This window comes from Rhinolophus ferrumequinum, chromosome 9, assembly GCF_004115265.2.
Source record: "Rhinolophus ferrumequinum isolate MPI-CBG mRhiFer1 chromosome 9, mRhiFer1_v1.p, whole genome shotgun sequence".
Classification (NCBI taxonomy): Eukaryota; Metazoa; Chordata; class Mammalia; order Chiroptera; family Rhinolophidae; genus Rhinolophus; species Rhinolophus ferrumequinum.
In genome coordinates this window covers 26,293,496-26,321,403 of record NC_046292.1, presented here as the reverse complement: position 1 = coordinate 26,321,403, position 27,908 = coordinate 26,293,496, and the positions used below count along the sequence as shown (strand labels likewise).

Below are 27,908 nucleotides of genomic sequence, written 5' to 3'. Positions count from 1 at the left end.
TTTTGCGCTGGGCCCTGCAAACTGCATCGTTGGCCCTGCCCCACTTCCTTCTGCAATGCAGGTCGCTGCCCCTGAGCTGTGGACGACCCTCTCTCCTCCCAAGTCCAAGTCCAAGCCTGCGCAGAACAGCTTACTTACCTGTTACTGAGGAATGTGGCCTTGCCCCACTCCCAAAGGCTCCTATTACCCCGTCTTCTGGTTACAGCCAATCCCTGTCACATGACAATATCTCTAACCGCCCGAAAGAGGTGCCTCCCAATCTCAACTCATTAAGTGTCGCGTCACCTGCTCCTGGCCCCTTACCACCTTTCAGCAAAGACTTGTAGTTAAGCCCACTCCACCAGGAGGAAGGTGCCTGCTCCTCTAGGAGCAGGGCCTGCTGATGGAAGTGACACAGGACAGGAGTAGACTCCCACCCAATGACGAAGAGCCCCAGGCCAAGCTAGGCAGAGCATCCCCCCTCCCTGCTCCAGCTCCGCCCAGCGGGTTCCCAGATCCACTGGGCATTGCTACACCAGAGGAAACGGTGGTTGCTCTCCCAGCCAAACCCTAGGACTGTGGCGACAACCCCATCTGGGCCCAGCCACCACATCAAGGACAGGGCTCCACCCTCCTCTCCACACCCCCTCCCACCTCAGGCTTCTCTGCCTCTCTCTTTCCCAGAGAACCCAGGGTGTAACCTCTGCCTGAGGCCAGGGTCAGTCACGGCCTCGGTGGCTGCTGCCTTACACTGAAGAAGGTTCTGGGCAGGGAGTCGGGACATCTGTCACTCATCCCCGCGGGACCTGAGGAGGTGACTTGACCTCTCTGGACCCATCCATGTCTTCATCGAAAAAACAAAAACAAAGTGGGGTGGTAGATAAAAGTTTCAACTGCATTGGGCCGCTGCCAGAGTGAAATGGGCCAATAATGCACATGAAAGAACTTTGAAGTCGTATCATACAAATTTAAGTATTAATTTTCCTCTGAGAAGCAGCAGGCTGTGATGGAAAGAAGGATTTGGGAGCCTCTAAGGATAACACTATACTTACGATTTATTGAGCAGTTTCTGTGCTTCAGGCTTATGTCTAGTGCTTTTATATCCATTACAACAACCCTGTGAGGCAGGTACTATTTCCCAGGTTTTACAGATAAGGAGACGGATTTAGGAAGGTCAGGCGACTTCTCCAAGGTCACATCGCTGGTCTGAGATTTCAGTAGCTGATGAACTCTAGCATCCCAGTCTGCTGCAGTCGTCTGACACGGAACTGGCCAGGTGTCCTTAGTCAAGTCATCTGAACCTGTCTGTGCCTCTTTCCTCCCCTTGCAATGGAGACCATTATCTCCCTCTGACAACCGCTGGGATGCAAGAGCCCGTGTGCAGAGAGTAGGGTTTCCAGGCGGAAATTCCAGCCCATTCTCGGGAATTTTTTTCACTTTCCCATTCTGGAATCCTGAGAAAAGTTGGTTGGGAAATCAGGAAAATCAGCTCTTTGAACCCAGTAATACCCACAATGGGAAATAAATGTACTACTCACTCTGTACTACTACTCTTAGACATTTTTCCTATTTATCGCTAGGGTTTCCGGGTGGGACTTCCCGCCCATTCTTGGGAATTTTTTTCGCTTTTCTGTTCCCGAATCCCAAGAAAAGTTGGTCAGGAAATCGGGAACATCGGTTCCTTGAACCCAGGTGGTTGATAGTATTGGCTGTCATTTTGTGGAAACGATTCATCGTGGAGAACAGAGAACAGTTTGTATCTTGGGATTCAGGAATGGGAAAGCGAAAAAACTTCCTGAGAATGGGCGGGAATTCCCGCCCGGAAACCCTACCGGAGAGTACCTGGCACAGTGCAGGGCGCATTTTCTCTCCCTCTCGGCCCTACCCTCAGGAGCGGCTTTGGGTGGGATGGTGGCTGACTCCAGCCTTTGTGGGGAAACAGTGGTTCCCAGAACAGTGAGCCCCTGAAGCGGGCAGAGGTTCTGGTGACCCCTCAGTGAGGAAAGCCTTGCTCATCGCATAAGGTGTGTCATTTCCTGGAGACACTTGGCTGCACTTCAGAGGCAAGGCCAGCAGCTGTGATCCTCCCTCCTGCCCGGGGCAATCTGGGGACCTGTCTCATTTCTATCTCTATCCACTGGAATCATCATCATTCTCCAGGTGTCGCCAAAGCACCAGAATTCCACACCATTGCATGGGGGGAGAATGCAGCCGTACAGCAATCCCTGCAGACGTGTGTGAGAATAACCAGCACCAACTATGTAGGCTGCAGATCCCATCGCTTTGGTCCAAGGATCTGAGGAGGGCACTTCTCTTCCATGAAGGACTGCAGCCTGATAGCTTCCTCCACCAGTCGCCCCTAGGCCTGGCAGCCTGACCCAGCACAGGATAGGCAAGACGTCGAGTTGCCAGGATTTACACCCTATGTAATTCTCACCCAGTGGGGAATAAACAGCCCTCCGTCAGTGAGGATTTATGAATTTAGACCAGTGGTTCTTATTCTTGGCTGCAATTGGGGTCACTTGGGGAGCTTTATAAAGCACTGACACCTGTGTCCACCCTGAGATTCTGATTTAATTGGCTGGGATGCAGGAAGTTTAAAAACACATCCTTCCCCGCCCCCCATGACTTCACTATGCAGCAAAGGCTGAGAACAACTGCTTTTATACAACTCATTCATTTAAGAATCTTTTCCTGAGTGTCTACTGTGTGTCAGGTGCTATGTTGGGCTCTAAGGTGAACAGAAAGGTCTGAATCTCTACCCACATGGTGTTTGCATTCCAGTGGGGAAAGACAAAATAAGCAAGATGGATAATTTCAGATGGTAATAAGTGCTATAAAGAACATGGAAGTAGTAACAGGAAAGAATGACTTGGGTAGCAGGTAAGGGGCAGAAGGGCTTTCTGAGGAGGTGACATTTACACTGAGACCTAAATGAAGTGAAAGAGAGAGACACATATCCTCTGGCACAGCCGTTGTCAAAGTGTGGCCTGGGGACTCTGAGACCCTTTCAGGGCGTCCGCCAGGTGAAACATTTACTAAGACGCTATATACCTTTTCTACTCTCATTCTCTCTCAAGTGTACGTGCCCCGTGAAGTGTAATGACATCAGCTAACAGGGCATGGACTTGTGTATTCTAGTGTTTTAAAACATTCTCAGATTGAATTTCTATTTTGGCAAGTGCCGATAGCTGTAACCCACATGAACACAAACAGAAACACTTCGGGATCCTCAGTTTCTGAGCATGAAATTAGAGTCATGGGATCAAAGAGTTTGAAAACTGCTGATCTGGTGGAAGAGCCCTCCAGAGCGTCCTGAGGTGGGAACAACTCGGCGTGTTCAGAAAAGAGCAGGAAGGCAAAGGGACCGGAGTGAGGAGGGACAGGGGTCGGTGGCAGATGAGGTCGGAGCGGAGGCAGAGACCAGGCATGCGTGGATCTGGAGGGAGGACTCATTCAGGCCCAGGAGGACCGGGAGGCTGTCCAGGTGTGAGATAAAAAGACCGAGCCAGAGTGCCAGCAGTGGAGATGGAGAAAAGTCGATTCCAATGATATTTGGAAGGTGGAATCAAGTGGATCTTGAGATGAATTGAATACAGGGAGTGAGGGAGGATGGCTCCAGGTTGCTGGCCATTCCCAAAGTAGGGGACCCAGGAGCTGATGAGTCTTAGGGTAGGGCGTGGCAGACAGAATATTAGAAGTGTCAGGGGGAGGGGACATCCAACTTCTGGAATAGATGGGTTTGGACGTCCCTAGTGGAGTCAGGTTTACAGTGATAATCAAAGCTGGGAGAATGTGTACGGAGAGAAGAAATGGCCCCTGAGGCACTTTGCTAGGGAATCGCAACCTGGGCAACATGGCCCAAGTGGGTGTCAGAGAGGGTCAGAGGAGATCCAGGAGGTCCTGGGGACCAGGAGCCAAGGAAGGAGACAGTTTTAAGAAGGAAGTTCTGGGCTAGTCAGGGTCACGTAGGATGAGGACGCTGTAAGAAGTGTTTCTTGGGTTGGAGGCAACACTAATTTGCACTGGGCTGAGGGTGAAAAGAGATGAGGACGTGCACGTAATGCGTGCAGAAAGACTTTCAAGAGGGAAAGGGAGAGAATAACTTAAAGGAGATATAGAGGGGGTCTTTTAGGATGGAGGAGACAGGAACCTTTTGTGTAGGCTGAGAGGGGATGACTGATGGCACCACATCCCAGAGCACAGGTGAGAAACCGGCGTAAGACCAGGGGAGGGAAGGACGGAAGCAGTTACAGTGAGTTTGAGTGGAGGGGGTGGCGTCTAGATGGCACTAGGCACGAAGGGTTGCTGAAGGAGGCGCAGGCAGGTGGAGGCTTGAAGAGAGAGGGGACGGTTTGGACAGCCGCTATGGATGCTGCGTGAGGAAACTGCCAGACTCAGTGGGAAGCCTGGGCCTAGGACTTCTCTGTCCTTGCACCTGGAGTGGACCTGGAGGGCCCAGAAAACACCACATGGACTGGTTCTAGGCAGTGATTCGCCTCAAAGATCTGTGCCTTCTCCATATTGGGAGGAAATGGAATTGGGGTGGGAATTAACATTCTGATTGATGTAGGAAAATAGAAGAGAAGTGCTCACAAAAGTTCGGAAGGCAGCAGGACCATAACTTGGAGGTCCTGGTTCTCTGGCTCCGGCCCACTTGGACAGCCACGCCTGAGGAGCCTCCCCTCCTTCCCGCCATGGTGCTCTCCCTCCCACCAGCCACTCAGGCTCCTCAACCTCGTCTCCTCCCTTATCTGCCGCCTCATTCCACTCCCCTCCTGTGCTCCAGCAGTCCCCAAGGGTGGCAATGTCCACACCTCTCAGATCTGTCCTTTCTTCTCCTTTCTCACGGCCGGCACTATTGCTGGCCTTTGCCCCCAGTCTCTCTCCTCCTGGTTCATTCTGTGCCAAGAGGATCGATCTAAAATATAAATCTAACCCTATTGTCCTCTTACTCCTGTCCTGTCAAAGATCCCCAGAGTTTCTAGGTAGCAACCCAAACTCTCGTGCCTTCCTCCCTTCCTCCCCTGGGGGGCTTCTAGTCCCCTTTCGTGGTTCAGTTGAAAGATCACTTCCTCTGTGAAGCCGGCCTTGTCCACCCATGCTGTCACCTCCTTCCTCTGCGTCCCCTAGTATCATGTCCTCCAGTAGGTCAGCCCATCCCACTTTGTGTAACTGGCTATTAATACATCTGCTTCCTTTCCTTCGACTGTGAGCTCCTCCAGGCCAGGGCCCAGGTCTGACCCTCTGTTATGGCCCGACAGGGAACAGAGTTTGGAGTCTCATGGGTGCCGGAATGAATGAATGAATCAATTCATGTTCTCGTGCATCCTGCGTCATCAGTGGGGGAACCACTGCTATCGCATCTTTATTTAAAAATGTGTGATCCGGTTTTATACGATCCAAAAGTGCATAGGGGTTCAAAGACCCAGGGAAGGGGACTTTGCAGCACACGTGGAAGAGGACTCTGGCCCTCGGGAGTGTGCAGAGCACCACTGGCACCTTGCACCAAGGTAGCCCTGCAGAAGCCCTCCCCAAGGCCGTTAGCCAGGACCCCTGGGGAGTCCCATCCTGACAGCAGGGCCCCAGTGGGCCCCGATGGCCAGGAGACCCAAAAGAGGTAGCAATCATTCCTCAGCTCAGGCTGGCACAGGTCTGCCCTGCCTAGAGGCAGGGGGCTGCATGGAATGAATCCTGCTCCAAGAGGCCCTGGCTCCCCACGCCTGCGTGACAGCCCGGACAGTTAAAATGGCTGTGCATAGTCACATCTGCAGGTAATTTCTGCATCCATCTGCATTGAAACGGATCTCATTCAATTAATTAGAACAACACCCTTTGTCCCAGCGCCATCTTTCAGGCGGGAGGGGCCCCCGGCTCTCCTGGGGAGCACGTTGCTCGGGCTCTGTGATGGAATCCACTGTCTCCTAGCTGGCTCTAATTGCATTAGGAGCAACCATGAGGTCAGCGGGCATGCTCGTAACGGGCAGCCTGGCCTCCAGCCGCCTGGGTGCGTGCTCAAGGAGCTCCCAGGCCCTGCCGCCTGACATTTGCAATCGTTTAATGGGAATAAGTTCCATCTTTGAGCTCTGTTCAGCCTTTCATACAGCAGCCAAACTGTCCACCCTGGACAGGACATAAATCCTGCTGGCGAGTCACCAGGCCAGCTCTCCTCCTGGAGCTGCTTCCTTGCCAGAGCTCACCAGGAGCAGCTGTTTGCACCCTAGTTCGGGAAAGGCCCCAGGGAACTGATGGGGTGTAAGGGAGAGAGAGCACTGTACGGTGAGCCAAATTCCAGAGGAGCGACTTCCAGGCTGGGTAAGTTACTTAGCTCTCCGAGCTATGGTTTTCTCATTTGTAAAAGGGGATGATACCAGCTTCTCTTAATTGTTCTAAGAAGGAAAGGCCCTGAATATGCCTGACACCCTGTAAGACACACATAAACTGCTTCCCTCCATTATGTATTAGCTGTGTAACCTTGGGTGAGATACATAACTTTTCTGTGCTTCGATTTCCTCACCTGTAAATTGAAACCATGGTCGAGTCTATCTCATAAGGCAGGTGGTTACATGAATGAGGTAACACATGTAAAGTGATTAGAACAGTGCCTGTCACATGGTAAGCATTCAGTACACGTTAACTATCATTGCTTTGATTTCTTTGTAGGACGCAGTAATGGGAGAAAGGCCTGGTAAATACATTACTTCAATACTTTGGAGGTTAATCCTCTCCTTGGTGGGGCTCAAAGCTGAGATGTATTGCAGTCTGGAAGGAAAAGAGCCAGTGGGAGGGGTAAATTCCTGACTAACCAAATGTCTTGTGCATTTAACAAATGTTTATTGAGGTCCTACTGTGTGCCAAACATTGGGCTAAAAATAGGGAGCTGATAGGGGCATCTCCCCACGTTATGGTCATTCGTGTGATCTGGTGATTTTATTTCTCTCCTCACTGGGCTATCCATTTTTTGAAAATCAGTGAAAGGAAGAAGGCTCCTTGACACCGCCTAGCTGAGCTGCTGGGTGTATCTCAATGGGGTACAAGTCCTGGGTGACATCTTTCTAGGATCTTCTGTTTACTGCCTCCCCTCTTTTTCTCGTCTCAGACTCTTCCTCCAGGAAGTCCTTCCCAATCCCTCTCTAGACTGGGTCCAGTGTCCTGTCCTTGTTTCCTGATTCTTTGTCACTGACAATACATATGGTGAAGTTGCCCGGTTCCTCGTCCAGGATGAAGGATAGCCAGGCACCATGTCCCTTGTTCTCTGTTCTTCTCCAGAACCCAGTAGATGCCTGGCACAGAGAAGACACTCGACTCATATTTGTCAAACAAAGGGATGAGGTTCAGACTTCGGGCCTGTGGCCAGGTGTGGGACTGGGGCCCCTAACAGTAACCTATTTCCTCCTTGGACTGCCCCTCAGGCCTCCACCCAAACCCAGCCCCCATGGAATGTCTCCAGGGCCAATGATTTCACCATCTTCCTCTGGCTCCCGTTCCTGTTTTTAAGCCCATGTTGGTCAGGAAGTTCTTCCCAATGTCTGCCTAAATCTCCAGGAATAACTTAAGCCTGTTGTCCCAGAGCCAGGCAGCATGGAGGCAGATGGGTGTCCTCCCTAAATGCCTCTTCTTGCTTCCCCAAGGAAAAGACTGCATGCGGGACCAGAACAGGAAAGAGAGTGGGGGTAGGGGGCAGGTTAGAAATGGAACTGACAAATGTCAAGCACATGTTTCCAAGGACAGAATGTTGTTGTGGTGAGCGGGGCTTGGCGAAGTGGGCCTGCGTCTGACCAGAATCTTAAGAGCTCTCCTGGTGGAAGGGCATTGGCAATGAAGAGGGGTGAGCTCTCAAGCCATGGGCAGCCAGGCCTCCCCAAGAGTGCGGTGGGTGCCAGCTGGTGCACAGTGGGATATCAGGAATCCTGGAATGCTTAGCAGACATTCAGTGGTGGAGGAAGCAGAGTCAGGGTGGAACTCTCCAGAACCTCAGCCTTCCCAGGCTGGGCTGGGGTTAAAAGGAGCAACTCAGGCCGGCCTGGACAGAGGACCCCGGAACCTGGGCCAGGACTACTCGCCACTAGGCAAGAAGGGGCCTCTGCAGGAAGGAAGGACCCTATCTACAGTCAGGGTCAGCCCCAAAGGCAGGGGCCTCCAGCCTGACTGCAGATGGGCCACTGCCATCCTCTCCGCCCTCACCCCAGTGTTCACTGTCCCCTCTGCTGTGCAGGCCTCATGCCCTGAGAAATGAAACAACCTCGCAAGACCCACAGGGGCATCAACCCCTACCCTCTTTCCCTCCTCCTCACTCCCTAAGGAGCTGTTTGTAGTCTCTGTCTGGTTTCCTGAAGTCGTGTTGTTTACTCCAGCAGAGGGAGGTGACTGCCAGTGAAGTTCCAGCTTTGTGTGACTTTGGGCAAGTCTCTTCTCTCCGAGCCCTGAGGTTATTTCACCTGCACAGACTGGGCGAGAGCCAGGATATTTAAATGCTTTGGTTTTTTTTTTTATATATATATAGTAGTGGACACTTTAGTAGTTTGGAGAGAAATCTGAGGTGGAATGTCCATATGCAAAAAAAATAAAAGCAGAGCTGCTCTGGTTGGAGTCGGGGAGGCATGGGGTCCTACCTGCTCAGCCTTGGGCACCTCACCCAAATCCATGGCTGAAAGCCATGGGACCACATGACGTCTAAAGGACTTGTTGCCCTTTAGTTCAGTGGGGCTCCTAAGCAGTTCAGGACTGAGAGATCCAAGGGCAGTGCTATCAGCTGGCAAGATGTCGGGTTCAACAGTAGGGGTGGGGAGGCCAGGCCCGTTGGTCCTTTCTCACAAAGACGTTTCTCAACTAGAACCAGCTTCCTGGGGACGGTCTCGCTCCAGCTGCAGCAGCAATATGGGAGGCAGTCACTGGAGCTTTCCTCGGAAGACTGCTGGGGACACAGGCCTGCATCTCAGGTGGGGACAGCAGGAAGCAGGGTGTGGAGGGAAGCTCAGAGCATGCATGCCCCTACCTAGAAGTGACTTGAGTCCTCAGGCCCAGCCTTGCCCTCTCCAGGGAGAGCTGGCTTTGAGAGCGGCAGAGCCCCTGCCTCCAGCCTCTGCTCCGGAAACCCCCTCATTCCACGGTGTCTGCTTAATCCCTGTTAGCAGCAGGCTGACCTCCGGCCTCTGAGCCCCACACTGAGCCCGCCCCGATCCTCATAGGCCCCCTTCAAAAAATAAATAAATACTTTCTCCATTATCCCATTAGCAACTTCACAGGTTTTTCTGCTCTTAGTTCCCAACTTCAGTGAAAGTGGAAACACGTGTCCTGAAGAGCCCCCACTGCCTGCCCACTAACCACTTGGTGTCTGGTGCTAAACTGTGAGGGGGTAGCTGTACCCATCCACCTGCAGCTGCCTGCAGGGGAGACAAGGTTTCAGCACCCCCAAGCTCCGTCAACTGCAGCAGATACCAGGGACCTCCACGCACAGGCTGAGGAGCTGGGTGATACAATGTCTGCACACTGCTCCTCACTGGCTGTGCGGCTTCAGGCAAGGCTCTTTACCTCTCTGGGCCTCAGGTTCTTTTTTCAAATGGAGGAGTTTTGTAATTCCTATCTTGAAGGACTGGAGGTTCAAAATCATCTGAGAGAACGAGGAAGGGTCTTAAAAGGCACAAGTGTTGTGCCAATGGGGTGGGATGTTTAGGAAAGATTTTACTTTTCTGGCCTTTGCTCCTGCAGATTTAGAAAAGGAAGCAGCCAGCCCGCCCTCACCACACCATCCTGCAACCCAGGAGAGGGGTCTTTGGAAGCCCTGGAATTGTCCTGCCTGCCTTTCCCTTGGTGCCCTCCTCACTCTGCTTCCCGTGGCCACAGCTCTCGAGGAGGCGCTGGGAAGGCACCTCATTGGCTCGTTAAGGTGGGTCCGGGAGCTGGCTGCCCAGTGGGCTCGTCTAACCGCTCACAAAGCCCAGTGCAGGCCCCGGCACGGACAGAATCAGGCTGGGAGCTGGGGATGTCTTTGTCTCCCCGTTCCATCTGGACCCCTTTTCCCTTCCTCTGCGCATGGCTCCAGGCAAGGGTGCCTAGGGCAAGGCCAAGCCAGCCCGTCAGCCCAGGTATGCTGCAGTGTGGGCTCTTTCTGGCTGCCCACTGGGCACCGGGCTGCTCTAGGATTCTGTGCAGAGCCTAACGCGCGGGATCTGCTGGCAGTGCCTGTGAGTGAGGTCACTGCTCTGCCTTCCTGCTTCTAACAATGTGGACTGAGTCCCAGCTCGGACATCTCTGCACCCTCTGTCTCCTGGGCGTCTCCCAGCACCTCCCAGCACCCTAGCCCTCCTTCACTTCTTCTCTTGTCTGTGAGCTTTGTGAAATAGGAAGGGTGTCTCGTTATCCCTGGGCGAGCAGTGTTGCCCAGGCTGTGGAGTCAGCCGCGCTCTAAGCAGTGCCCTTCGGTGCTGAGTTTGAATTGTGATTGGCTGTGCAGCCTTAGACGATTTCTCTGTACCTCTAATTTTCAAACTGCAGATAGCACATGCGTTGCGGTGAGGGTCTTGTGAGATAATGCATTAACACAGTACCTGGCGCTTTGCAAGCCCTCTGAAGAATAAGCTGTTATTTCTTTCGCCCTATTCCTGGAACTCAGCACCAGGCTGGGTAGAAGGTAGCCAGTGAGTGGGTGAATCCATGCTCAGTCCCAGGCCCCCCGGCTCCAGCTTCCCAACCCCTCCTTCCCGTCCCTGGCCAGGTGGGAGACGCTGTCAGCTCTGCCACAATGTGGTTTCTTGGCAGTGGAAAAACTCTGCAGACACCTGGGAGCAGCAGGATGACAATGCCTGGGCAGCCTCACGACCCACAGTCTCCCTGGGCACACAGGACCCCGGGTCCTGGGTAGGGAGCTGGATATGCCCACCTGCACCGGTGAACTTGGCCTCGGTGTCCTGTCTGATGAGTTGGCTGCATCTTACCAACCCCCTGCTCCTTGCCAGGTGTCCATGTCAGCTCATGGCCACACCTGGCCTTCCTTTCCCTTTCCCCAGAAGTCTCTTCTCACCTGTCATCCCCATGGTTCCCTCAAGTCTCATAAGGAGCTCGGACCAAGGCATTCTCCCACCTCGGACCTGCTAAGCCCCTCTCCAAGTAGCCCTTGGAGGGCGAGGTGAGGCTGGGGGCTGACGGGGACACCGTAACTTGCTCGTCTGTCTTGGCCAATGCTGGTCCTCCAGGGGGCAGAGGGGAGGGCAGAGCCTTCTCTCTTCCTTGGGGGATCCTGGGCTCTCTCTCATGCCAGGGCCTGGGGGCAGTTGGAGACAATCTGGGAACAGCCAGCACTTGGGCATCAGGCTCCTTGCAGGCCATGATGGGGTGGGCAGGCCCAGCCCCCTCTTGCCAGACATTGGTGGGGGGCTGGACACAGCCGCATGGGGAGCTGGCCTGAACAGGCAGAAGGCAGGGGGCTGGACAGCCTGACCTCCTGTGAGCCCAGAGGCTACAATTCCTGAGTGATTCTCTCCTCTGAGCAGCTCTCCTGGGAAAGCTGGCAGGTCTGGGTCAGGGGAGGGCGTCTGGCATGGACCATATTCAGGGGCGGATTAGCTGGGGGAACTGCTCCCACCAGCAGGGAGGGGAGAGATAAAGCCTGTGAGCTGGAGAAGGGGGGCCCAGCACGGAGCCATTCCCTCCCCTGACCCCAGGCCCGTGCAGAGCCGGGTCTGTGGTGGGGGAGGGGGTCGCCCCCTTTCCCAGGATACTGGCCGGCAGTGGAGCCCAGCACTTTCTCAGGCCCTTTATTACATTTCTCAGGAGCCAGAGGGAAGGTTACCCCTCCCCCTCTTCCCTGGGCTCCCCTCCTTTTGTCTCCCTCCCCAGGAGGGTCGGAAAGGAGCTTTTCTCATTATTGTGGTTATTAAAAAATAAATGAGCCAGAGACAGAGAGACCCAGAGAGAGACAGAGACAGAGACAGAGAAACTGAGAGACAGAGGCAAGCAAAGAGAGACAAAGAAAGACAGGCAGATAGGAGAGGGAGCTGGGAAGACAGAGACAGAGGAGGTAGACAGGCTTGGAGGGATCAAGAAAAATAAATGGAGGAGAGATTCTAGGAAGAAAGGAGACTTTGGACCATTCAGCTCTGTTTGGACTCACACTTGGTACGTAGTGTGGCCTTGGGCAAGCTACTTCATCTCTTTGAGGCTCAGCTTCCTTACCTGCAAAATGGAAGTAATAATTCTTACTTTGCAGTATCACTGTGCAACATAGAAATACTGTCTAGACTCTAGACCAGGGGTGTCAAAACTGCGGCCCACGGGCCAACTGCAGTCCGCAGTCCATTGTTAATTGGCCCACAGCAAATTCCAAAAATATATTTAGGTTGTTTAAATAAACCAGGTGAGGCAATACGTACTTCACCTCGAGTGAGTGGCCCGGCTGTTTGTGTACTTTCCCGCATATGGCCCTTGGTGAAAAACGTTGCAAAAAGTTTGAACACCCCTGCACTAGACAATACTGAGTGCAAAGCCTGGAACTCAATCGGTGTTCACAATACGGCTTTATATGTAGTATATGACATATGACATATATGTAGTGTACACAGTGGAGGGGAGGACAGCGGCAGCCAGAACTCAGTGGTCCCTCGTGAAGCCCCAGTGCCAGGGACACCTTCCCTGGGGAATGACCGTTTCTGGAGTCCAGGCCCCTTCCTTGTTCCTTGCAGCACTTCTGTGAGCCGATTCTTGGCTACTGAGTGGAAAACAAACGTGTTTTTTGTTTTTTTTCTTTTGTCTCCCAAATTAAAGCACTTGAGTAATGGGCTTTGAAAGCAAACAAACCTGGCATAGAATCCCAGAAATTGACTGTGAATTGTTTTAAGGGTAAAAGGACTAATAATGTTTATCTCATAGGTTGTTTCTTAAATAGCTTTCTTGAGGGATGAAATGTACAACCACCCACTTTAAGTGTTCAATGCAGTGATCTTTAGTTAAGTGTACAGAGTTGTGCAGCCATCATCCCAGTCCCATTTTAGACCCTCTAAATATCCCTCGTGCCCAGTTGCAGTCACTCCCTGTTCCTACCGGGCAGCTACTAATCCTTTTTCTGCCTCTATGGATCTGCTCTTTTCTGGACACTTCCTATGAATGGCATCATATCATGTGTGGTCTTTGGGGTCTGGTTTCTTTCACTTAGCATAATACTTTTGAGGTCCATCCTCCATGTCGTAGCATGTATCAGTACTGCGTTCCTTTTCATTGCTGAGTAGTATTTCATTGATGGGAGCATCAGATGTCATCTATCCGTTTACCAGTTGATGGACATTTGGGTGTTCAGAGGGTGTTTTAAGGGTTAAATAAGATACTGTATGTAAAGGGCTTAGATCAGTCAATATCAGATAATTTTCAATAGAGAAAGGAGAGAGAAACTTCTTTGCAGGCTTACCCCGCACCAGACACAGTTGGGATCCCTGTCTGGTCGTTTACTTCTCACATCACCACTCTGGGGTGGGCAGGACTATTGTCCTCTCTGCTTGATGGAGGAGGAAACCGCAGCTTGGAGAGGGGACTGGTTTGTCTTGGGTCACTCCCCCAGTAGGTGTGGAGCTGGGACTGAGCCTGGCGAGCTGGCCCCAACCCTGCAGCTTCTCCCTGTCTCTCCATGGCAGAGGGGCCAGGGCCCAGGGAGCTGGAATTCACCGAGGCTGTGCTCTCAGCACCCAGCACCTGCCTCTACCCACAGGATCTGCTGCCGTATTAGCTAAATCTCCATGTCCCCGTGGAGACTCCAAGTGTGACACACCTTTTATGTCAGGCACTGCTTCACTGGTGTTGCATCAGTGATCCACTTTAATCCTCTGGCAACCCTTGGGTGTGGGGGTGTTGGCATGAAGGCTCGGATCGGTTCGGAAACTTGCCGGAGATCACACAGTTCCTGTGCAAGTGGTGGAGCCCACATTCCAGTGTCTGCAGCTGTTTGATTCCAAAGGCCATTCTCCAGCTCCCTCTGTTCCCCTGCCTTGCAGAGGCTGGAGCTCCACATCTGGCTCCCAAATGACCCCCCCAGGAGGGAAGGTGATGGCCTGGGGACACCGCTGCAAGGGAAGGGGGGCTGGCGGGGGTAGGCAGAGAGTCTGGCCGGCCTTCCCTCGCGCGCGGCGGGCAGCTCGGAGGCCGTCTGTAGGGCTGCACGGTGCTGAGCTGCCCTCTTCTCTTCCCGGCTGCTTCTGGGAGACAATGTGCTTTGCATTAGGCTGGTGTTGGGTTTTGGAAAACCGCACGTCTAATTGTGAAGGTGGGGGGTGTGAGTAACTGCATCTCGTGTGAGGGGAGAGCAGTCAGGCCCCTCCCACTTCCCGGGGTGACTCCCAGCACTCGAGACAGCTGTGCCCTTGTCCTCAGCGAGTGCCAGCCTGGAGGGTCAGGGAGCGGGCTTCCTGAGAGGAGCAGGGGGTGCAGTGGGGCTGGGACCAGGCCACACTGCCTTCGTCTGCATCCATCTGTGCTTCCAGGGATGGAAGAGGCATTCAGCCCTGTGCTCCTCTAGTGACCACCCTCTGATCAGGGCTCCCCGAGGACAGGGCTGGGGCTCCTCTGAGTAGTCTTCCAGGACCAGGGCCCCCTCCCTCAGCCTTTCCCCATCAGCAGGACAGCATGGGGCTGCACAGCTGAGGTGGGGCACGCTGCACCCGCCCACCCTTACGTAGTGTGGGTTCACAGCAGAGAAGCTGTGTAATAAGCATGTAACTGAGTTAGGCCCCTGGGAGCCTCTGATGGCTCCGGTTTCCTCCCCACCCAGAGGGTCTGTCTGGGTGACTGCGAAGGGCTAGGATGCTGCCTTCTCTAAAGTTCTGGAATCCTCTGAGAGGCTGAACCAGGCCGGGGAAGCAGGGTGTAAATGTCAAGCTGCCAGAGCTCCCTGTCACTTCCCACTGTACACAACACTCCCTGTCACAGCCACCTAGCACACGGAAACCCATGAGACCCTCACTGCCGGTGACTGACATGCACGCACTCACAGATGCACGCTCCCCCAGACACACAGATGTTTGTACTTCCAGCCACACACGGACCTTGCCATGTACTAACACACGTGGACATGCACACAGCCACCCCATGTAAGCACTCAGAGTCACACACTCAGACACTTCTGGGGACACACACTCAGGCACGCATATGTCAGCAGGCTCACTCACAGATACACACGCTGGGGCCTGTTCCAGACATACTCAAGCGTGTCCTCATTCTCAGGACAGGGTGACACGTGAGGAGCCCTAGGGTTCCATTGCTGAAGGGTCCTTGAAAGTGCACCTGGTCCAGGCCCTGCCCGCAGGCCCTCCCCAGCCCTCCTCAGCTGCTGCAGTATCACCAGGGAGAGCCCCAGTTCTTGGGCCTGACTCCAAGGTCAAGGGTTCCCATGACATCTGACTTTAGTCAGATGGACCTTGTTGATCTGGTCCTTTAGGAACCACTTCCAGTGACTCAAACTGTCAGGTGCTGGAGCCTGAGGCTGGCTCTCAAAGGGAGAGGGTTCTGGACAGGGGTGGGCCAGTAGGAGGATTCCCAGGGGGCCCCTGCCAAAGAGAAGCGTTGGTTTTGATTAGGGAGGACAACTTGTCCTGTCCAAGCTGAGAACATCCGGTTGGTTTCCTTAAAAAGGAGGAGCAAAAGGCCGAGGTCTGTCCCTGTGGTGTCCTCAACAGACAACACGCAGGGGTGGGGACCACGGCATGGACAGGTCAGGGCACCTGAGCAGGATGGCTAGCCTGGCCCCCCGACTCTGGGCAGCATGGCTTGGAGGGGAGGAGTGGCTTTGGGGTGAAGGTCATGTCCACAGCCAAAAGGACCAGAATGAGACAGAAGAAGACTTGCCTCTCTTGGGGCCTGAGGCCTGAGCTCTAGGTCACCCAGGTCCATTCATTGACTCCCCTCGTTCATTCCTGGCTTACAGCCTACCTCTCTTCTCCCATGGCTCCTGGACTGCAACTAGTCTCTCTGTATTGGGACCAATTACCTGCCTCCATCACTAGATGGTGACCTTATTTTACGTTATTCATTCACTCACTCATTCATTCATGACCAGCTGCATAACCTGGGGCCGTGAATTCTCTTCTCTAAAAGATGGATAATAATAGGGCCCTCCTCAAGGATTCTAAGGTCGAATGAGTTGTATGTGAAGCTCACGGATCAGCACCTGGCACAAAGTAAGTGCCATGCAAATGTTAGCGTGAAAGAATGTCCAGCCACATGCCAGACACGGACAGGCACTGGGGACCTGGCAGTGAGGAAGGTGGGCACAGTGTCTGCCCACAGGGAGCTTCCAGGCTTGGGGTCGGGGATAGGATGAGGTGTCATGCTTGATCAAGTAGCTACAATAATGTGTGAGGGCTGTTGTGATGGGGGAAGGCAGGAGTTTAGGGGAGCCCCAGGCAGGGCTCCTCACCTAGGCAGTGGATTGGGGAGGTGCCTCCTGAGGTAGGAACATGCAGGGTGAGGCCCCTTACCCTCACCCACACTCCTCTCACACTTCCCAAGCAGGAAGCAGGGCACTCTAGGCAGCAGGAACAGCATGTACAAAAGCCCAGAGGGCACGATGTCTAGGTTATTGTCAGAAGCTCCAGAGACTGGCCCAGAGGAAAGCCCAGGTCAATTTTTGTTGAATGCGGCATTGATCTTTTTCTAACTCCTGCAGTGGACATTCACATTGCATCCCATGGAATCTTTGTGGCAACCTTGTGAAATATACTCCCATTTCACAGACAGAGACACTGAGGCCTAGCAACTCACATAGGTGACCAAGGTCACACAGCTAGTGGGTCAGGGATAGAGTCAGGACCCTCTGCCTTCTCTTTTATTTGGAGGATCAGAGGAAGGTTTCTTTGCTGCTACTGTAGAGGACTCCTGAACAAAGACCCAGACAGGAGCTGGCAGGCGAGTGACAGGCCCCGGAGGCCCTCTCCTTTGAGATACAGCCCCTGGGGTCTCTGAGATCCAAATACCTTGAGCCCAGATTTCTGGGAGACCCTGTCCATCCTGAACCTGTGGTCTGACTTCCTCCCATACTCAGTTTCTTGATGGCCTTGATAGGAGGCCTTGACTCGCTAGGCCCTCCTCTGCCCATCTCACCGTCCCTGGAATTCCTGGGGGCTGCATCTGGCTTCTGTCACAGCGAGGCCTGTAGGCCTCCATTCCCCGGGCAGTTCTCAGCGGTGTGTGTCTGCAACTGTGGCAGATGTCGGCCTGGGATGAGGCCTGTCAGGACACCCCTTGTCTGATACCCCTCTTTGGACCCTTGCCTGCCCCCACCAGCCTAGCCGTAATTTTTCTCACCAGACCCTTCAAATTGACACATCTGGGGACAGAAAGGACAATGTGTCCTCCTTTGGAGAGCTGAAGTCCAGAAGGAGGCCTGTGTGTGAACGTAGGGGTGCTGGGGCCAGACCCAAGGAGGGCAGGGCCAGGGACGAGGGCACCTGTGACTGAGAGCTTCCTCAGGCCTGGCTTATGGCCCTCAGCACCATGTCTGGCCAATTGTCAGCCCGTTTCCAAGTTAAAGGTGCTTCTTCCTTAAGGAGCCAGGTCTCAGATCCCAGAAGGAACACCAAGCCCACTACACAGATAGGAAGACCGAGGCCTGTGGATGCTAGGAGGCAGTCTGTCTGCCCATCTTCCCGGGACAGTCTGTCCTTCCTGGGAGAGGGGAGGTCAGTCGGTCCTCCCACCCACCCATCCTTGGGCCACTGTCAACCCCGACCCTTCTCAGTGCTCCCTGGAGCCTGTCCCCAGCGACCCCCTTGCAGGGAATGTGATGAAAGCTCTATTTATTATACTTTAGCTCGCACAGTTGTTTCAGATGTTTCCAATTCGTTAGCCTGCTCAGACATCTGTTCCTGGTTGAAGTCAGAGAAGAGAAAGAAAAAAGGACAACTCGATGCATTTTGCACACCCTCAGTCAAATGCACATGGACTCGCACGTCCCTGTCATCTCTCTCCCTCCCTCTCTCTCTCTCTCTCCCCCTCCCTCCCTCTCTCTCTCTGTCTCTCTCTCTGTCTCTCTCTCTCTCTCCCTCTCTCACCCCCCTTGCTCTCCCTCTGTTTCTCCCTCTCCCTCTCCCCTCCTCTCCCCTTCTCCCCTTTTCCTCCTTCACCCCCACAGACCCCCACAATTCACTCCTTTATCCTCACCCACACTCAGACCACATTCACTTTCACTCCACCGCACTCACTCCCAAGCGTACGTCGGCTTCCACAGATGTGCTCCAACCCCAACACAGGCACCTCTCGTTTTATTGCACTCCACTTTATTGCGTTTCACATATGTTGCGGTTTTTACAATTTGAAGGCAAGCCCCACCCCCAGCAAAAGATTACAACTTGCTTTATTGCGGTACTTGCTTTAGTGCAATGGTCAGAAACTGACCTGCATTATCTCCAAGGTGTGTCTGCACACCTAGTCGGCACGTGCAAACCAGCATGCGCGGCCTCGTGCCTGCACGTCTCCTGCATCTGTCCCCTTGTGGGGACTGCCATCCCCTTCCCCAGGTCCTCCACGATCTGACCACCTCACCGGCTACAGGTGAGCATCATAGCACCGGAGGGTGGCCTGTAAACTGGGTTCCAGTCTAGACACGGACCCTCTGAGTCATGTGACCTTGCTCTGGTTCTCTGAGCCTCAGTTCCCTTATTTATGGAATGGGGTCGTCACCTTCCCTAGCTCATGGGGCTATTGTGCTGGTTAAAATCTTGTGTGTAAGCACCTGGCTTGGTGCCTGGCAGCTGGTGCTCCTGGACCAGCACCTGTCATTGTTACTGTCACTAGTTCCCCCATTCCCTCCCCCCACACACTTACATATTTGCTCCTGCACTAAATACATGAGCACAGGGTGGGATTGAAGGATCTCTAGGGTCCCTGGGAACCTTGAGCTTCTGTGATTCTTGATGCTCCCCCCTTACAGATGTGCACAGCTGCATATGTACGTGTGCTCAGCAACCCAGCTCAACACACACGTGAACAAATGTACGTGCACTCGAAGCCAGACCTCCCGCTTACACATTCGCTAACACAGGCGCACCACCACGGCACTTGCACTTTCCATCCCCTTCTCTCAGCCATTCACAGGTTCATACCCAGCTCCACACACTGGAATGCCCTGGGGAGGGGCTGGGGGTTAGTGGGGTGGGGGAAGGTGGGTTCCGGGGTCCAGAGCTGGACTTACTGGAGTGGGGACTGAGGGAGGAAGTCAACTTCTCCCCAGCTTCTGGGCAGGCTGAGTGCATTACTGTTGGGGGGAGGACCAGCCCCACCCAACTTTGGGGCTGGGGGTGGGAAAGGTGGGGGGGATGGTAAACACCACCCTGATGCCTGGCAGTGACCACCCCAGTCACCCCACCTCTGGAGAAACTTCCAAGTAGCTCTGAGTGAAAGAGAGGCTAGAGGTGGGGGTGGGCGAATCAGTAGGGTCAGTGTGATGACTCCTCTATCCATATAGTCCATTGGTTGTCACCTTGTGTCCACGTACCCCAGCCCCTAGATCTGCGCCATGAACTTAGAAACAAGAGCCTCCCTTTCCCAGACTTCCTGCCTCTCCCAGTTCCCGCCAACCACAGGTGGCTTCCAGAATGGCTGCGTCAGACCAACCCCGGACCTCTCTTATCTGGAGCACTCCAGACAGGCTTAGCTGAGCCCTCCACCAGGAGCCTGGAGCCCCCAATAGGATGGGCATGGTGGTGGACTGCTGTGGAGCTGAGGAGCTCTGAGAAGCAGGCATCATGGAGAAGGATGTCTAGAACCCAGTGTGCTGCCGCCCTCCGCGTCCTCCCAGCTGACCGACCAGTATCTATGTCTATGACGTGTGTCTATGAGTCACAGCTCCTGCTCCCCTAACCCAGAACCCAAAGCAGGTGGGAGGAGGGGTTTTCCTTGTTAGATTTCCACGAGCCCAGGGCATCTGGGGCACCCCCTTGCCCAGCACCTAGCTTGGAACTTGTGTGTGTTGGGAGGCCTGAGTCAGAGCCTTGCTGCCAAGGGCCCCCAGATCCCCCAGCTCCCCTTCTTTCCCTGCTTGAGCTCTGGGCTCTTAGGCAAACTGAGGCCTCCTCCTTCTTCCCTCTGTTCTTGGAGTCAGAACAGACCCAAGTTCAGATGCTCTCAGCCATTGCCTTGCTTGGTGATTTGGGGCAAAGCATTCAGCTTCTCCGCGCTTTGGTTTATTCGCCTGCAAAATGGGAGGATATAGGCTTTGTGGTGAGAACCCATGGAGATAGTGGGCACAAAGGGCCTGACGCTAAGTAGGTGGTCAGTGAAAGCTTGTTGACGCGATGCTGGAGTCAGGTCACCTGTCTCCACTCATGGGCAGGCTGCAGGCTTGGTAATTCCCTCTTTCGGCAAACACTCCCTTTTGGGCCTCACCTCAGTAGGAGGAAGCTCCTTCCTGGATGAGGAGGGGCAGTGTCTCCCACTGGGAGTCTTTCCTGGCTCTTCCAATCTTCCTGTCAAATCTCCTACACCCTAAGACTGTAGGCCCTTGGAAAAGGAAGGATGCTACTTGGTAGCAGGTGGTGCTGGCGGTGCGGGCGGTGCTTGGAGCTGCCTGTGCCCTCCAGTGGAGAGCTTCCTCCCAGCCATAGGGGTGCAGTCAGGACATAGCCCTTCTTCCCCTCCGCATGCCAAGGCCAAAGGCAGCCCCTGCTACTGCTATGCTTTTAGCTATTGCACCGCTGCAGGGTCTCCTCTGTGCACCCTTCCTTGAAGAAGGCTTCTGGGCTGGAAGGTTTTTGGGCTAGAGTCAAGAACTACGGAGGGAGGAGAATGGGTGGGGAGAGGGGCTCTTGCTCCTTACCTAGGAAATAATATCAGGTGGGAGGAGAGGGTAAGACGTAAACATTTATGGAGCACCTACTGTGTGCCAGGCATTGCATCAGGACAATACACATATTAGTATGTGTCTACCAGAAGGTAATTCCATGAGGGCAGAGACTTATCTGTTTTGCTCACTGTTGTAACCCCAATGCCTAGCACAGTGCCTGGCACATGGTAGGTACTCAATAAATATCTGTTGACTAAATTAATACCTGTCCTTCTCTCATAACTCTATGAGGCAGATATGATTATTATCTCCATGTTATATTATTTTCACCTGAGGCTCCGAGAGGTTGAGTAACTTGCTCAAGGTCATACAGCCAAGTAAATAGCAGAGCTGGGCTTGTCTGGCTGTAAAGCCCTTGCTCTGCTCACTTTCCTCCTGCGCAGACTCAGATGGTCCACAGACACACAGGGCACAATGAGTAGATTCAGTCCATCATGAGCGTTCCTGTTTGACTCCTCTACCTGCTCCAGCCACCCTGTCTCTCCACCACCTCTGAGCTCGCTTAGGCCCTGAACTGCACTGCAGCGTGGGACTGAGCTGAACTGAGGGTTCGCTCTGCAGGATGGGGGTGGGGCTCTCCATCCAGCCTGCTCTGTGTAGCTCTTGTCCGAGGCAGGCTGGCAGAAGGAGGGCCTGGCACGAGTGCTCAGACAGGCCCCTGCCCCCCGCCTTGTCCCTGCACCAGGCCAGCTCTCCAGCTTGGTCTCCAGAGGACCCAGGACCGTGCCCTTCCTTCCCCTTTGTCCAGGTGCCTGTCTCTCACTGGCCTCCTTGCCTGCCTGCTGTCCCCCTCCAGTCTGCCCTCCACACGGCAGTGAGGGTGGCCTGTCTCAGAACTCCGACCATGTAACACCCCTACTAAAAAAGAAAGGAGGAGTTCCTGATTGCCCTCAGGATAAAGAGCTGACTCTTCCACTGGCCTTGCTTATCTAGCTTCATCTCTTATTATTCCATCTGCAGGGTGTCTCCTCCGTCATCTCCTACTTCCTTCAGGTCTCTGATGATGACTCACCTTGAGCCCCAGGACTTTGCATGTGCCCTTGTCCTCAATACAGAACCTTTCCCTCTCACTGTTAGCCTGACCACTCTGCTCTCTGGTCTCAGCGGAGAGTCACTTTCTCCAGGAAGTTTCATGGCTCGTCTCACTCTGCTCAGGGCTCGGCACTGCCTCCAGTTCATCTCAAGGGGAGCAATAGTCCTCTGAAATGTAATTGTTGCATTACTTGTCCCTCTCCTCTGGGCTGCCCTCAAGGGCCAGGACCAACTCTGTCTTGTTTGTCAGTGTTTTCTGGGGTTTTTTGTTGTTATTGTTTTAGTTTAGAACTTGACACCGTGTTTCCCTGAAAATAAGACCAGGTCTTATATTAATTTTTGCTCCAAAGACGCCTTAGGGCTTATGTTCAGGGGATGTCTTATTTTTTCATGTACAACAATCTACATTTATTCAAATAGTTATGTCATCTCCTTCTGGAACATCATCATAACATACTAAATGCGTCTGTCTGGCTGATGATCTTAACTAGGGCCTATTTTCGGGGTAGGTCTTATTTTCAGGGAAACACAGTATGTAGTAAGTGCTTCATAAATACTAATTGAATAAATGAAATGAATGAGTGAATGAAAGACACCTTCGGCACGGTCTCCTCATCGACATCCTGGTTTTGCTTGGAGAGGTTGCGTTCTGTTCTCTAAGTTGCAGTGTGACCTTGGGCGAGTCACCATTCTCCTTGGGCCTGGTTCTCTCCTCAATGAGGTGGAGGAAAGCTGATGGCCAGGTGCTTCCCTAAGCTCTTTCCACTTGGCCACTTATGTGCCCAGGATCTCAGGAGCCAGACTCGGCCGCTTACAATCGGTGTACTCATGGGCAAGTCACTTAGCCTCTCTGTGCCTCGGTTTCCTCATCAGAACTGGAAATGGTAATACCTCCCCTGTAGGGGAGCCTTTGATCAAAGAAGGAGAGTGTCCATGAAGCACACTGTCATGTGACCCTGAAGGTCAATTTGTTTGAAAACTGCTTTGTACTCAGGCCCCTGACAAGGATGTCAGATACAGGAAAAGCCTGAGCTCCAGTTGCTGCCTGCTTTTTGAGACTCATCATCTTACCAGGAGAATGGATGCACATTCAGGAGCCCCGTGGGACAACATGATGTAATCTGAGGGGAAGGGCAGACAACAGGCTGGGGAAATAGTTGCAGTGACTATTGAAATAATTACAGTTCTTGCCCTAGACTGATTTCATACAACTTAGGGGGGGAGCCCACAAAGAGCCCAGGAGATTAACGGACAAATGATATGGGTACGAAATTCACAGGAGAGAAATGATAAATGTTTAGTGGTAGACATTTGTTAAAAAACATTTCATTTTATCAACCATCAAAGAAAGGAAATTTAAAGCAATAACATTTCTGCCTATTAGATTAGCAATGTTTCTTTAAAGAGAATACACAATACAGGTAATATCGTAATGAAGAAGATGACCTCAAAAACCACCACCTTCTTCGTTCATCAATTCAGTGTTTCTCAGGTACATACTGTGTACCAGGCACCATTCAGGGGGCCAGAAAGCTTGTTGGCAATAAGGGTGCAGGGCCTTCAAAGCTCTCAGGCCAGCGATGCACAAACAAGATGCGTCTACGGCATTAACTGACATGATTGAGCCAGGTGGTGATTCACACAGACATGGATCCAAACCCAGAGGGTGTCACTAGTGGCTGTGACACCTTGGGGGGCTGGCTACGGGGTCAAAACCAGTTTCCTGTTCTGTACAACAAGAATCATAACATCCAGCTTACAGAGTTGTGTTGACTCTCAGCAAATGAAAGTATAAAACACCAGACCTCGAATGACTGCCCAGTCAGTGGCAGGCCTGTGGAATCGCGCTGTCCATTGTGCATTACTTATCATAGGGGAAAAACCCACCCACATGTCTAACAACGGAAGAGAGGTAAATATACGTTATTACGTTCACCTACAGAAGTACAAAATGGTACTTCAAAAGATCTTTAAAGGCACAGCCCAATACTAGCAAAATGACAATTGAGATAGACTGTACGGGATGAGTGACATCATTGTTGGCGAGCAGCATACCTGGAAGGAACAAATTCTACCGCAATGGGTGCTTGGAGCAGAATGATGGTAGAAGAAATGGAATGTAATTCGTGGATCCAGAGACCCTCTGGAGGCAAAAGTAAAATGATTTGCTAATGGATCCGATGTAGGGAGTCAAGAAAAGATGCCAACCAAAGATAAACACTCTTGGGTTCTACCTTGAACAGTCGGGTGGGTGGAGATGCTGTTTATTGAAATGGAAGAGAGTGGGGGAGAAGCAAGTTTAGAAATGTCAAGGAGCTTAGATAAGGTCATCCAGCCAGCAAGTGGCAGAGCCAGGGCTAGAACCCCTGGGTGTCTTGACTCTCAGGCCCAACATGCTTGGATCTTTGAAATAATCTCATTAAGGACAAGACTTTAGGAGATTTTTAGTTAACATTTAGTTAACACTTACTGTATTAGAAATCTCCATAGAAACAGAACCTGTGCGTGTGTGTGTGTGTATGTGTGTGTGTGTGTGTGAAGGAATTGGCTCACATGACTGTGGAGGCTTAGCAAGTCCAACATCTGCAGGGTAGGCTGGCAGGCTGAAGACCTAGGGAAGAGCTGGTGTTGCAGTTTGAGTCCGAAGGCCATCTACTGGCAGACTTCCTTCTTGTTCAGTGGAGGTCAGTCTTTGTTGTATCGAGGCCTTCGACTGATTGGACAAGGCCCACCCACATTGTGAAGGGTGATCTGCTTTACTCCAAGTCCAGCAACTTACATATTCATTTCATCTAAAAAAAAAAAAAATTCCTTCATGGAAATATCTAGATTCCTGTTTGTACCATGGCCTAGCCACGCTGATACATAAAATTAACCATCACCCTTATTTGACTGACTCTTGGACATTGTGCTTTTTATCTGTATCAGTTCATGGTTGAAGAGCAGGGCAGAGGGCCAGGAGTAACTCTGGGCTTGTCCACTGTCCAGGGCCAGGAGGAGAGGTGGGCAGGAGAACGAGGACCAGGAGTCGGGGCGGGGGAGAAGCATTCCAAGAAGGAGGCGATGTCGAGAGTTGCAGAGAGACAGTAGGAGGAAGACAAAGGAGGTCCAAAACACGGGGACGAGGAGGTTGTTGGTGCCCTTAGAAATGGAGCATGTGGGGAGCATGAGGACGGTGAACGGAAGAAGGGCTCTTTCACAGGCAAGCCCTGGGAACTCAAATCTAGTAGGGGAGCCAGCAAGTAAGTGATTACAAAATGCAATGTCCAGTAAAACACAAAGGCAGCTGTGATAGGAAACGATAGGAAACGACTTACATGGAGAGGTCAGGAAAGGCCTGTCTAACAAAAATGATGTATAAACTAAGATTGGAAGGAAGAAAAGCCGCCCATATAAAGACCTAGGGAAAGGGCGAGCCAAGCCAGCAGAGGACCTGTGCAAAGGCCCTGAGTCGAGAAAGAGTTTGGCGTTCTCAGGGAATTGAGAGAAGCCTGGTAAGGTTGAAGCTGTGAGAGAGGTGATAGATGAAGCTGGAAGGATGTGGCCTTATAAGGGATGGTGTTTGGATTTGATTCTAAGTGCGATGGAAAATCACTGGAAAGTTTAAGCAGGGAGTGAGTGATGGGATCTGCTTTATAATTTTTTTTTAAGTTTTCTCTGGCTACTGTGTGCAGCCTGTGTTGGTGGGGGGCAGAGTGAAAGCAGGGGACCCAGTCAAGGATGCTTACAATCGCACAGGTAAGTGAAGATGGCTTAAAGCAGTGGCAGTAGGTGAGCAATAGATGGGTTTGCGAAATGGCCTGGAGGTAGCTCCAACAGAATGTGCCAATGGAGTGGATGTGGGAGGTGAGAGAGGGGGAGGAATGAAAAACAACTCCCAGTTTCCTGTTTATCAGGTTCATTGCTGTTTACTAAGATGGGGGAAATCTGGGGAGAAAGCGGTTCTGGGTAGGGATCACAAGTTTTGTTTCGGGGGCAGAAAGTTGAAGCGCTTGGCTGTCTCAGCTGTCTGGATGAGGGTGGGGCCTGGGTGGCTTGAGGGATCAACACTGGTGGCTGAGGGCCCAGCTGACGCTGGCTGTGGATTCGCAGTGGCCCTGTCCCAGGTAGCTGGAGGATTCTCCTGTAGAACTAGCAGGAAGAGGCAGAGGGTTTGCAGGGCAATTGAGATGTCGAGGCGAGGCGGAAATCATTAAGTAGTTGAAATGTCAAGAATCTGAATTGGGAGTAAGTGTGCAAGAGATTGGGAACAGAAGGACGTTCTGGTAGGGGTTAGGGGTCTAGGGGTCTGGGGTCTTACCATCACTGTCTGGGAGGCTCAGGAGGTGTTGGGTGTGGCACTGACATGCAGAATGAGGTCCTCAAGATGGTGCTGGAGACTGTGGTGGACAAGAGGACCTTGAGGCAGATGTCAAAGTCCTGTGTGAGAAAGGAGGCACCAAGGGGCACATGGTGGGTCCCAAAGATGAAGAGAGGAGGGACGTGCCAGGAAGAATGGAAAAGAGCAGGAGCATTCACAGGACGGTGAATGGACGGCGAGGAAGGGAGGATGAGGGGAAAAGAAGGCTGATCACCCAGACCTTGCTGGGTGAAGGCTGCAGTGTCCCAGGTGTGTATTAGGGGATCCCAAGTTCCCTCCATTACACAAGGTGGAGAATCTGGGAGTGCATGTCTATAGTGTAGTGGGTTCCCAGCTGACACAGCTGGACCTCTGGAAGGAAGGTTGAGAGAAGAAAGGGGAAGAGCACAGCAGTGCTCTTGCAAATGAGCCCCTTCCCTTCTCTCACTGGAGCTCGGCACCCCCTCTAATCTCTCCCTGTCAAATTCAGCCTTTAAAAGAGCTACCAGGCACTTCTTCTAAAGCACAACTCCAAACCTGCCTCTCACTCACCTCATAACACACAAGGGGCTCCCCACTTCCCTCTTTAGCCTGGTACCAGAGACCCTTCTGGAAGGATCTCAGCTTCTGCCCTCCTCCCCACCTCTCTCATCCTAAATCCCCACAAACCAGAACTACTTATTCACTAAGGGCATCAAGATGCATCCGGCCTCTGGGCCTTTGCACATGCCATTCCTGCTGCCTGAAATGCCTTTTTCATCTCATGTGCCTGGAAAATGCCAACAAATCTTTCAAGCACCTCCTCCTTGGAGAAGCTTCTCCTCAAGCAGTCGTGGAGAAGCTTCTTCCTTTGTGCTGTCACTCTGCCTCATCTGCCTTGTCTTATAAATCTCCTCTCCCTAGAGAGAGAGACCAGGAACTCCTTAGAAAAACAGACAGTGTGCTATTCATTTCTCTATCCTCCATTTCCAGCCTGGTTCCTGGGATACAATAGCACTCAGTGAATAGTTAATTAATGAAAGGACAGAATTATAGTGAATTATCCAGCACATACTAAGTAAGGACTCACTATAATTCCTACAGCTGCATTAAGCGCTTTAAATGTGTTACCTTATGTTACCCCCATATGAACTGTGGTGGGATAGATATTGTTACTATCCATTTTACAGATGAGCCTCAGGGAGGTGAGGTAACTTGCCCAAGGACATTGAGCTAGTTGGTAGTAGAAATGGGCTTTGCACTTAGACAGCGTTCATTCCAGTGTCCCTGCACTATGTTGCCTCCACGAAAGAGAGAATGACAAGATCTCAGAAAACAGTGGGGTCACGGAAACTACGGTTTGCAGAGGAGTCTGTGAGAACTCGACAATAACAAAGTCAGCTTTCCTTGGAGTAATAGCGATGGTCACAAACACTGTTAGTTGTCTTCCCCAAAGCCATTTTCCCTTCTTCAGTGCTAAGAGAGTCCTGCCTTTGTCTGTGAACACCCTTTCCATGTAATGCAGGTGAATCCCAAGGGGTCTAAGCTAATCTTAGCAGCAGCATCCCTCTTATCTCTGATTGGTTCATCGGTGGGCATGTGATCCAGTTAGCTCCTCTTAAAAAAAAAGGTTTTTTAATTGTAAAATACACATAACACAAAATTTGCCACTTTCACCATGTTTAAGTGCCAGTGAAGTCTTTAAAAGAGACAGCTGGAATTGGTTGATAAAGATGTAGTGCCTGGAGCTGCTGCAGCCACCTT

General features: G+C 52.3%; 1 protein-coding gene across 4 annotated transcripts in view; it reads left to right on the top strand.

The window, feature by feature from the left end:
• The window catches only part of C9H1orf109 (chromosome 9 C1orf109 homolog), a 40,930-nt gene that overhangs the window by 12,634 nt on the left and 388 nt on the right, over positions 1-27,908 (top strand). The window contains exons 5-7 of one of the 4 annotated variants that reach the window (XM_033114893.1): positions 8,813-8,918; positions 9,688-9,865; positions 10,986-11,104. In XM_033114893.1, coding sequence (XP_032970784.1) covers positions 8,813-8,918; positions 9,688-9,865; positions 10,986-11,104 — 403 coding nt within the window. Of the gene's footprint in view, positions 1-8,812; positions 8,919-9,687; positions 9,866-10,985; positions 11,105-27,908 lie in introns of those variants that run through there. The other 3 variants (XR_004423890.1, XM_033114898.1, XM_033114896.1) reach the window with 3 other exon arrangements.